Consider the following 12,175-nt stretch of genomic DNA (forward strand, 5'->3'; position numbering starts at 1 on the left):
TGATTTTTATGCTGAAAATATTTTCAGAGCAGTTCCATTGTTGATTGGGACAGATACATGATGCGAGTATGATGTATTTGATATTACCCCCAGCTTTTAGTTAAGGTCATTTTATGAGAAGACCTTGATTCACCTCTTTCAGTTGACTTGCATAATCCTATTTTTTTTTTTGTGCAACTGTTTTGACTGTAAAGGGATTACTTTGTATATTGTAATGGCTGTTGCAGAGCTCTGAAGGAAATAAATTAACATCAGTCAGCATGGGCTTATAGCAACAGGTCTGGTAAAACTTTAAAGTTTCTGTCTTAAAGCAAATGATGTAAAAGATTTATCTTGGCACTTTACTGTATTAAACATACAGTGTTTAATAAAAAATTGTGTTGAAAGCAGATTAACAAACTTCAAAATGCAGGCGTAGTAGGATAATGGTCATTGGATGGCATCATTCTAGAGGATTTTTTAGGGATTTTTTTGGCCTCTTGCTATCACATATTGTGCAATTTTGTGTAAATATTGTGATCAAAATGGAGAGGGGAAAGTAATTCGTAAAATTTGCATTTGACACAAGCAGGGAGTTGTAAATCCTGAAGAGCACAGGTTCCTGACACAAACTGGGTTTGCTTTCAAGGCTATGCATAACAAACAGTGTCTGTTAAAAACTGTCACGTGGAATTCAAAAATGAGAACCAAAATTTGTGTGCTCATTTCTCCCTTGTGCTGAAAACTGTGACACCGAGGACTAGAGGCAGGTGGAGCATCATAGCTAATTAGTGGAAGGTAAATTCCTGCTGCAGGCCTGTGACAAAACCAATTCATGTCATTTTGGGACTTAAAAATAATATAATGTTGAGTAGATGTTGTTTTTTTTTTAGTAGCGCAGTCAATTTTGGAGTTCCAGTGATGCAAGAAATTTACCTTGGTACATCATGGCACTTCAGTAAAACATTCAATATAGTCTACACTAAATGAATAAGAAGCTCTTTCTGGTTTTGATCCTTAATTTTAGAGACTTGATAGGAGACTTCAGAGAGAAACTGTAGCAAGAAAGGAAGGACTGACATCATGCCTCTTGTGAATAAAATACAGTTAAATTTTTCCGTCCTTCCCCACCTCTCCCCAAAAAAGAGTGGTTTAACTACTTGCCTGGGACGGGATGGGAGACTTGAATTAGCACTCACAGCAGAGACCTATGGAATAAGAACAAATAGCTGGAAATGGAGATAAATTAGTAATAACACAGGCCTAAAAATACTATAAGACATATAAACAGTTTAGAGAGGTGATGTGGTCATCACCAATGATCTTGAGATCAGCAGTGGATGCTTTTCAGAAAGATGCTATAGTTTAAAGGAAATATTTTAGGTAATTATCTTGGTCTTTGTAGGTTGACAGAGTGAAGGATTGCAAGTCTTTCTCTGTTCTTAACATGGAAGTCTGGGATTTAAGCAATGTGAAGTTAGGCTTTTCTTGCTTCCATGCTTGTCCATTGTAGTGGACTTTTCTCACTTAAAACACGGCTGAGGGAATTCCCCAGAAGTAATTCTTGCCCGAGCTAGAATGTCAATTCTGGTCTTCAGCAAATGCAAAGTCCTTAATCACAAAGTAGAATTTGGTTTGTATGTATTCTTTTGAATAGCTGAATGCATGAAACATGGGCGAATCTCAGTTTTTCCTTACTGTGTAATGTTTTGCAGGATTAGATAAACTTCATCTGTCAAACAATCCAAGAGACTCGGAGACAAAGCCGTCTGCAAATGGGCATCAGAAAACACTGTGACTAACAATCACCTGCAATCAACAGAGCTGAAAACATCAACCTCATGGCATTCCTGTCATCTCATCAGCATTTTTATATTGATTTTATTTGTTGATAATTTGGGTCCAACCTTGTCTCATTTTTTGATGCTGTGTGCTTCTGCGGAAGTTAGGTGTATCAGATTCTTCTCTTTCCAGTGAACTTTTGCTCTGCTTGTTTATTTCCCAGTGAGTTCATGCAGGAGGTGCCTTGAAGACTGGAAGCTGAAGAGAATAATGCATTCCTTTTTATTTGTTGACAGTCTCATATCTTTAGATACAAACTTGCTACCATTTGAATGCACAGTACCTCCTGTGTTATATAGACACAGCTATAAAGAATAACTTTGGGACTTGGTTTAAAAAAAAAAAAAAAAAAAAAGAAGAAAAAAAGACACACTTGAAGCCCTAAATGACCCTTACTGGAAATGTAAACTACCTGGAGTAGGTATCCTTGACAGTAGATAAACAGTTCCACTAAGAACATGTTAAAAATGAAAGTAACGGGTAGAGATCCCAGTTCCTTTCGTGCTGGGTGCAGTAGGCTGTTCGTAGTCTAATGTCAAGAAGCTTTCTTGGAAGGCCAGCGTTTTCAGCTTTCTGTTCTTAGCTAGAAGTGCCAGGTTGCTTTACGGGTAGTCAGGCAATGTCTTACCGAATAGAGTGAAGTACAAGATGAAGATTAACTCCAGTGTTAAATCTGAGCCTCGTATGCTTTGTAAAAAGCTGTGTAGACCCCCTGTCACAGCTCTTACAGTTCTGTAAGCTATTGTGCCAGGGAGGTCGCTTACCCTACCTACTACATCCCTGTCAAATTCTTTACGTACTACTGTGTGTAAGCAGTACTTGTAATCAATGCAAGTAGCACAGGCCTAGGAGGCTGCAATTGCAGTTTTTTACAATCTTCTTTAATTTGAAGTAAATTATTTCTCTGAATTTATACTATAGTTACCAGGATTTCTGTTCCATGGCATAATCCAGTATCTTTCACTAGCCTGTTTTTTAATGTACACATGGACATGTATATAGGCCTATATGTGTAGATATCGTAAATCAAATTCTAAGCTTATAGAGATGACATAGGTGGCGTGGTAAGTAAAACTTTTGTGTGTTCAGTCTTGGTAGTATGAATTTCTGCGGTGTTACAGTTTAACTGCTCAGAGGCCTTAGATTCAGGATGGCATCGGTGGGTGGTAACGTCCTTTTTTCTTAGCATTACTGCAGCCTTAGGAATCCTTTAAGCAGTTTATAGTAAAGAAAAAAACCCACCAACCAAAACCCAAGTAAGCATTCAAAATCTGGTTGCACTTTTGTCCTGCTCTGCCACAAGTCATCTCCAAACAGATTGGAACGGGGACGCCTTCAGTGCGAGTCAGGTATCGTTCCTGTTTGTGTCCCATTTCTGTCCAACAAGTCTGTCTGTCTGTGGTTTGAGGTCTTCTGCGTGCTCAAGCGGTGACAACTGGCTCTCCAGCGTGGTTCCGAACTGAGATAAACCTTGTGTCAGAAACGCCTTGGCTGCTCTCCTGAGGTGGCTGCTCTGGGCTGTAGGCCCGACTGCTGGGTGTGTGAATGGGCGCTTTTGGGGTTTTTTACCCCCCTAGAGTGCTTGAAAAATCGAGCTCCAGGATACATGAGGATTTCTCAGTTTTTTTTGCAGCTGCCTTTTCTGGCTTGAACAGGGGCATAATGTAAATATTGCTGTAGTAAATATGATGCTAGAGAGTTACTTTTTTTTGTGTGTGTGATTAGTATAAATTCAAGGCTTATTAAACTGACTATTGATGTGTTGTACTGAGTCTTGGAAGAAAAAGTAAAATTGCTTGATTTCACTACGATTTACAAGCATCTCTTCTGTTGTTTGAGTTCTATGCTGACATTTTAGTGAGGAGTTTTTGTCTGAGTCAAAGTTCTGCAATGAAGAACAGGGAGCTATAATTAGAAGTTGTTTTAAAACGTGTTTACATTTAAAGTATTGGGAGAGTTATTATTAGGGGTGTCATTCAGGTATTCTCAGAGCTTGTACCCTTATGTATTAGCATTATAGTTAAAAATAACTGAAATGTATCCACTTGTCCACGCAAGTGATTGTGTGACCAAAATTGTCCTCATGTCTTACTGGGGCTGGTGAAGTATGGTGTGTGAGGCTGGTTAGCTTTATTAAAATATTTCTGTTACAACTTTAAGACAGTTATTTAAACACACTCCGTGACACTGAAGAGATGAATTTAAGGAATAAATCTAGGGAGCGCGAACCAGCGTAGGTCTTGCTCTTCATGCTTTTGGAGAGAGGTTTGTCCTGGCATCGGTGACCCAAGAACACAGAAGAAGATGGGACTCTGCTGTGTCTCTCGTTTCTGAAAGTGAGCTGGGCAATGGCTTAAGTCGAGCAGAGGCCGTTCCTGCTGATAAGCACACGAGTTTCAGGCACGACTTGAAAACTCCCTTTCAAAACAAATGTTTTGGCCTTGCCTGTTCCCCCCGCTTCTGCTGGACCCTGCAGTCAGAGATGTGTGGCTTAGGGCTACGTTAGTGAGGATTTTACACTGAAATACGGAGGATGGTTAAGGTGCTGTGTGCTTTCCAAGGTGGCTGAGAAATTCAGAACTACCCTGTGCAACTACTGACAGTGTTTTGTTTTAAAATCAGCTGTTTGTATTGTGACACTGTCCACATCAAAATATGCCTTTGGCCTTGCAAATGACACGCTTATGCAAAACTTCTTTACGGATACAATGCTACAAATATACTACGTGTGAGATACAGGTCGCTAGATACTTTTCACAGAAGCATATGGTCACTCAAATACAAGCAACTGGTAATTCATTAATGGATATTGACGATACATTCCTAGTATTTTGACTCATGTAGAGTCAGGTGGTCTATACCTTCAAGGTATATACAGCTGATCTTAGTAACATTAACATCTGCCTCACTTCTTACGAGGCAAAAAGCACATAAATGCTTCCATCTTCAACGAGATACCACACAAGACCAAAAAATAGATGTAAACTAAGTGTTTAAGTTAGCTGTTTCTTGGCTTTTTCCTGTGTTGGTAGCACAATATTAAATGCAGTGGCAGAACTTCTAAGCGTAAAGCACACATACGTATCACTTTAAGCTAAAAAATAATAGTCGTGGTTACTGTACAAGTAACAGTTTTTTGCATTCATAGGAAGCTTTGTTTACTGTCTGTAACGTGGTGTTTATCTTTGGCCCTGTGCCTCCCATGCCTTTGACCCTGTTGACTGTTTCAGTGTCATAGAAATTAAAGGATTTGACAAGTTGTTTTCCTTGTCTGGTTCCAGAGTGCCACTGGGAGCGCGGCCGTGGGCCTACGGGGACGGGCCCGTGAGCGGCCGCGTGCTTCCTCCGGGACGGCGGCGGGGCGAGGGGCACGGAGGGGGCTGCGGCCGCCCGCGTCCCGCCGGGTCTCTCCTGCTTGCCCACAGCTCTCTGCAGCGGTGATGCTGCTCAGGTGCTCGCCTGTGCCCACTGCCGCGCAGTAAAGACAAGATGGCCCTTCTCCTAACGCGTTTACAGTCTAAGTTAGGCAGGAATAAGGTAGAAACCAAGAGCAATTGGCTGCTTCGTGCATGTGACTTTCTTTGAATTTTGTAAGAATGTTCTAGGTTGTTTTCCTTTCTTTTCCTCCTCTTCCAGAAGCGGGACGGGCTCCGGTGGTGTACGTACAGCAGCTGAGCCTTACGCTTAGCGGACCAGCAGCTACAGTTTTGAAATACCAAATCCAGGAAGACAGCTAGATCCTGGCGTCTTGCATCTACTCTGATTTTTAAAATAGCAATTTTTTTAATCTAGGTGAAGTCATTTAAGCACAGACAGTATGCTAAGGCCACGTTAATAACCTCTTTAAAAAGAATTGTACTTCATTTAAAAAAGTGTTGATGCAAGCCGTGAACCTTTAAATGCTTTAAGGAAACACGGTCCCCTACCCCCTAGGGTTAGTATTTTGTTGTTATTTTAGTGCTGACTGGAGAGAATGTTGCATACGCTAACTCCCCTCCCCACCCCCTGTATCTCAGGAGCTGAAATCTTGAGCTCCTGAATATTGAGTTTACTACTGGTAAACTGGCAAGTTATTTCAGTCGCATTAAGAGCATTTGAACTTTACAAAAATGCTGCTTTTGAATTCATCCCCTTGAGGGAGAGCAATCTAAGCCGACAGCCGTCACCCAGGTGGTGACACCCTCTGCCGCCGTGCTCTGCCTTGCCCGGTGCCCGTTCCTCAGGCAGGCAGCCTCTGGCACTGTCGGGGGGAGTCGCGATGCTCCCTTTCTGCGCCAGGCGCGAGGTCAGCCCGTGGTTTGTCCGTCTGCCCCACGCAGTTCTCGTTGCTGAATTGGCTTACTTGGGATTGGGACTGCGGACTCTCGGCGTTCCAGGTGGTGGCCGTGCATGTCCCTGTGCTGCGGCTTTTCCCTCTCGGCTCTGTGTTGCTGGGACCAAGAAGTCACTCCGGATTTCCTGGCTGCTCGTTTCTGTGCGGGCCGTTCGGCGTTTGAACGGGAAGTGGTTCCGAATAGAGCCGTGTCCCCCCGGACCACGCCCAGAGAGGGGCTCCTACAAATCTCATTTTAACAATTAACGCCTGAGGATGCCGGTCAGCGTCTTGGGCAGGAGAACACATCTCGGGGGGATTAACGCTGAGCGTGACTTCCAGATCCCCGCTCTGCCCAGTAACTGGGACGGTGGGAAATGAGATGGAGCTCACGGGTGCAGACAGTCTGTTCTCCATTCTTTTTCTAGTTGATCTTTAAAATTCGTATTACTAAAAATATACTTAAAACCCTTAAATTCATGAAACTCAGGGGCTGATGAAACTTTTTTCTACATCTGGCTTTAATTCTTGAAGACACCTAACGTCTTGCTTTCCTTTTTCATGTTCTCAAGTCATTCGCTATCTTATTCGGTGGCGTTGATGTTAATAGCAGCTCCTCTGCTTGATGGAGCCAAAGCGTGAAAGAACAGAACAAGAAGCAGCTACATAGATCTGATGTATGGTCTGTAAGAATATATACCAGCAGGGAACTTCAATGGGAAGGTTTTTGTGAGATGTTTCACAGTTGAAGCACCTCAAACTCTGCTTTCAAAGAGAAGGAAGAAACACGTGTATCGTTGGTATGTGGAAGTTAATTGTACATTCTCTAAATGCGCCAGTACCCCACTAGCACTGAAGAGAACTTCATAAATTCTTAAACTCCGTTTGGTGGTTCACAGTGCAACGGTATCCTCGGCTTTAGGTTTATAGAAGCCTGTGAGCTTTTGAAGATAGCTCTGTCTTGGCGATAGAAAACCTGAGGCTGCTTACTAGTTCTGTATTAATTACCATTGTTTTAAAGTAACTTCTTCAGTTTTATTGCTCATAAGATTTTTTTTTTTTAAATATACATAGCATTCAGTGTTTTAACAAATATAGAAGGTGACTCCAAAGAGTCAAAGGGGAGGTGTCAGAAATATCCTGTAAACATTGATAATCCTGACATATCTAATTCCAAGCTATTTAAAAGCCGTACCTGTATGAAGGCCTCCCATAAACGTAGCAATTAGGAATTCCCAGTTCTGAAAGGCTTTAGGTATCGGCCTTCATTTGTACCTACACGAGCGCTTTGGGACGCTGCTTCTAGGCGATTGTTGTATATTAACCTCAAGCGTTGCTGTTGCTTCTCCCTGCCCCCCCTTACACTAAGTTTTATAGTCGGCATCACTGGATGAAGCTCCGTCATGAAGAGCGCTTTATTTTGCCTTCCTCCCGTCTTCAGTGCCCCCACAGATACCGGCTGTTGAAGTATCGGGGCTCTTGCTTTGATTTCACTGTATTTCTTTTCACACATAGTCTATACAGAGACATTCCCTAGTTAGAAATGTTCTCCCATTACAAAAATGTTAGTGGTTATTCATTCATTTGTGCTTGATCTGGTTTTTATCACTAGATTCCATTACAACAATCCTGTCATTAGAGCGGGTCCTCTAACAAGTTACCAAGAGCTTCTGTAAGTTTGAACTGGGCGTGAGATGGAAACGGCGTAGCCGTTGCGTATGTATCTGCTTTTGACTCTCAGGAGCGTGAGGCAACCGGCCCGCTTCTCGGTGAGGGAGTAACGCGCTGGGGCCGCCGGCTTGAGGCCGCGCCGCTGGCGGCTCCTCCGAAGGGGCTGACGCGCTGCGGAGCCGCTCCTCGCTTCTCTTCCCCGGCGTTTGTGGAGCGAGGCCGCGGCTCTCGGCGTGCCCGGCTGCCTCGCGCGATGGGAGCGCGCGCCGCGGGGGTCCGGTGGGTCGGCAGCGCCCAACTCGCTCGTGGTTTGAGCCGAGTCAAACCTTGCCTGGTGCCGAGGGAAGCCCCGGTGCGCGTTTTCTGTGCCTCTCGTATTCCGTGCGTTTGAGCACGTTTCGGCCCTTCTCTCTCCGTGTAAAGCGACCATTCAGAAAAGTGGCACCGTGGCGGTACGTGGGTTGTGAACGCGATGGATGTGTTTACGTGCCTAAGGAGAAAATTAACTGGTGCGTGACTTCTCTTTCCCCCCAACCATAAGTTTTCCCAGTCTGTGCCGAAATACTTGGATTCACAAAATCTGTGCGAGTAACGTTCTTCTCCCTGGCTTTATGTAACAGAACAAAGTTGAGCCACTTTTCATTTTTTTAAAGGTAGGTTTCAAAGCATTTTTGTCTTATTTGGCCTGACTTCTATTGCTTTAAAAACAAATGGGTAGAAAATGAAGATACATTTGGGTCATGGATTTGAAATCTTGAAGTGTATGAAACGCATACCTGTATACAAAAAACCCATGGCTGGATTTCCTTCACTTCCTTGCGGGGTGAGGAGCCCAGCCCCGCGCTACCTAAACAGAAAGCGGCCGTTGCTCTTGGCTCCATGAAGCTCTCTCCAAAACCCCCGCTGAGGAGCCGGAGGACGTTCTTGGTGCTGCTGGCCTTCTCGTCGCGCGGGATCAGCTTCGTGGGGGCTCGGGCGACGCCACCGTAAAAATCCAGTCGTGAGCTCGCGTTTCTACGGGTGTTGCCTCTGCTGGCGCTGTCGCAACGGCAGCGGGTGTCTTCTGTCGTGCGCTTTCAGGTTTTTCACGGCAGTGTCACTGGGTAACATTTCAGTTTGCAAAATAAAAATAAATTATGCACAATCTTAACTGTGCGTGAGGCTGCGAGATGCTGAATGGAACCAGCGGCCCCCTCTCGCTCCCATTTGTGCTGAAGGCTGGTAACCTCGGCAGGCTTGAGCAGCTGGTGTTTCTTTCACGTGGATGTATCTTGGGCCAAGGTAAAATACAGCCGAAAAATGATGCCTTGACTGTTACTTCAGTCAGAACCGTTTTCTGTGAGCGTAGCTTCTCCCCTCCGAACCCTTCCTGGTTTATTCGAGGTCATCCAGAAATACCTTTTATGATGTTCTCAGTTGTGGATGCTTTGCTGTGCTACAAAACTAAATGAAAATACTTGCCGCCTTCGCCAGGTGGGATTTTTTGTGAAAAGCAGTGGTAATGTGTTTTTTCCTTTGTTTGAAATGTTACACTGAATGTTTTGTAGGACGATTTTTTTTTTTTACTGTGTTTTCAATAAAGTTGAAGTGTGATTCATAGTGGAGTTCTGCTTTGTTTTTAAGCAATGAAAAAAAAAACCACCCCTCTGTGGCATTCTGAATTATCCTGCCAGTGGCTGGTGTGCATAGCTGCCTTCCCCTCTCTTCTTCCTTCCTCCCCCCGCTTTAACACGCTTTTGAGATTCTCAGATGGTCGGGTTTTTAAAATAGGCGATGCGTGGCGTGTGGCGGAGCTGCCTGCGCGTTCAGAGGCGCTTCAGCCCTGCGCTGAAGATGGGCGCGCAATTAATTTGAACCCTCTACTGGGGGCAGGTGGGGTTTGCTCAGAGAGGGGTGCGCTGATTGCGTCGTGTAGGAGTCGTTTTCAATAGCTTAATAGTCGGACTGAAGGGCAATTTTTATATATTAAAAACCTGACCATCACGTTTCCTAAACTATTTGAAATTTAAACAGCTTCAGACTTCCCTTTCCATTTCACGGGAGATTTTAGGCCGTTTTTAAAGTTCAAGAATGAGGTGGCTGGAAGGGACCTGCAGCCGCCTGAGCCGTTCAGCTGCACCGGACCAAAGGTACGAGGTTGTTCCTGGCGCGGAAGCAGCCTGGCCGGGCCTGCCGGCCGCGCGGTGCCTGCCCTGGCTCCAGGAGTTCCGGTGCGTCATTGTCCCAGGCTCCCTCAATGTCGAATGTGAACAGCCCTTGCCACGCTTTAAGCTTTACTTTTGGTTCTCAAACGTCAGTAGTAAGAGAAATATTTCTGCATGCAGCAGCTTTTCCCACGCCCGAAGGGGGACGTTTCCCTTTACCTTCTGTATAAGAAGCGATCCCCAGTTCCCTCACCCGTTTCGTGTAGGCCTCTCATCCCCCTTTCTGCTGCCCCTGGGGACCCCGTCTGTTTCTAGAAATGCAGAGCTCGGAACTGGGCACAAACCTCCAAGCTGGAGCCCTTACACTACACCGTGTCTTCAGTACCTCTTAGCTTGGGTTTTTCTTTAGGTGGTCTCTTTTGGCGATGCCATTCATTCATACCAAACTTCTGTTCTCCAATACATTTGGACAGGCCGGATCGTTGGGCCGGGGCCAACTGCGTGAGGTTCAACCAGGCTCAGTGCCGGGTCCTGCACTTGGGTCACAACAACCCCATGCAACGCTGCAGGCTGGGGGAGGAGTGGCTGCAGAGCTGCCTGGCTGAAAAGGACCTGGGGGTGTTGGTCGACAGCCGCCTGACCATGAGCCAGCAGTGTGCCCAGGTGGCCAAGAGGGCCAATGGCATCCTGGCTTGTATCAAGAATAGTGTGGCCAGCAGGACCAGGGAGGTGATGGTGCCCCTGTACTGGGCACTGGTGAGGCCGCCCCTCGAGTGCTGTGTTCAGTGTTGGGCCCCTCACTACAAGAAGGACATCGAGGTGCTGGAGCGTGGCCAGAGAAGGGCAACGAAGCTGGGGAAGGGTCTGGAGCACAAGTCTGATGGGGAGCGGCTGAGGGAGCTGGGGTTGTTTAGTCTGGAGAAGAGGAGGCTGAGGGGAGACCTTATTGCTCTCTACAACTGCCTGAAAGGAGGCTGTAGCGAGGTGGGGGTTGGTCTCTTCTCCCTAGTAACAAGCAATAGGACAAGAGGAAACGGCCTCAAGCTGCGCCAGGGGAGGTTTAGGTTGGATATTAGAAAAACTTCTTCACCGAAAGGGTAGTCAGGCACTGGAACAGGCTGCCCAGGGAAGTGGTTGAGTCCCCATCCCTGGAGGTATTTAAAAGACGGGCAGACGTGGTGCTTAGGGACATGGTTTAGTGGTGGACTTGGCAGTGCTGGGTTAACGGTTGGACTTGATGATCTTAGGGGTCTTTTCCAACCTAAACGATTTCTATGATATTTCTGGATGTCTTTCTACAGAAAGTCTCTATATTGCTACATACGTAAGATGTGAGCCAGCCCATACATGGGGATATTCCTACAGAAGTGTGTATTTTGCACTTTAATTTTTTGTGACACTACATTTTCTGCTCCATCTGCAGGACTGTATCCTGTTACAGAAATGAGCTGAACTGGCTTGATAGGATCGTCGTCTTGGTAAATCCTGCGTCAAATCCTAGTTCTTTTTAAGTAGCTTGTACCAGTGTTTTTTCTGGGAAATGAAGTGAAACTAATGTCTGCATTTCCCCAGGATTTCTTCCCTCCTCCCTGCTTTCAGGCTAGGTTTATCCGTTCCTAGGCCTTTGGAGTGTCACACATCCTCCGCAAGTTCTTGGAGACGCCCAGCGCGGACGGCCCTGCAGACAGCCTTCTGGCCGCCCGACAGCAGAGTCGACCAGCAGCCCATCTGGGAAACGCTTTTTACTGAAGGATTCTCCAACGCAGCCTTTCCCGCTTCCAGCTTAAGACCGTCAACCCGTGCACCTGCTGGTGCGGTGACCACCCCGCTTGACGCATGACACAATTTGATCTTGCCGGCATTATTTAGAAGCTCTCTGTCGTTTGTGTGGTTGATCAGTTATCGCCTTTTTATGCAAAATGCATTTTCTTCTTACCTTGACATGTTGCTACTCCACTTTGGTTTAGCTTCTGACTTTTGTCTTTATGGGCTCCTACTTTACTTATAAATTACCTGTGGTGACCTGACTTAGTTTCAGCAATGCATGGCTGAAAAGTCATAATCGTGGTTTTAGTTCTCTTGAAAGCGGTCAGTACTTACTGTGCTTCCCGGCTCTCTGAAGTTCTGAAATGATCCTGCATCTCCGAGGGCCACTTTTATCTACCTCCAGCACTCAGGAGCTGGTCAGAGTCGTTCAAGCAGAATCACAGAATCACAGAATCGTTAA

At 45.5% G+C, this 12,175-nt stretch overlaps 1 protein-coding gene across 10 annotated transcripts in view; it reads left to right on the forward strand.

The window, feature by feature from the left end:
* The window catches only part of LMBR1 (limb development membrane protein 1), an 81,897-nt gene extending 72,602 nt beyond the window's left edge, over window positions 1–9,295 (forward strand). For 9 of the 10 annotated variants that reach the window (XM_082319650.1, XM_082319651.1, XM_082319648.1 and 6 more), the window contains one exon: window positions 1,695–9,295. In XM_082319650.1, the coding sequence (XP_082175776.1) occupies window positions 1,695–1,777 (83 nt within the window). In that variant the 3' untranslated portion in view covers window positions 1,778–9,295. The remainder of the gene's footprint in view (window positions 1–1,694) is intronic. The other variant, XR_014228970.1, reaches the window with a different exon arrangement.
* Window positions 9,296–12,175: the final 2,880 nt, after the last annotated feature.

This window comes from Platalea leucorodia, assembly GCF_965183815.1.
Source record: "Platalea leucorodia genome assembly, chromosome: 1".
In the NCBI taxonomy this organism is placed as follows: Eukaryota; Metazoa; Chordata; class Aves; order Pelecaniformes; family Threskiornithidae; genus Platalea; species Platalea leucorodia.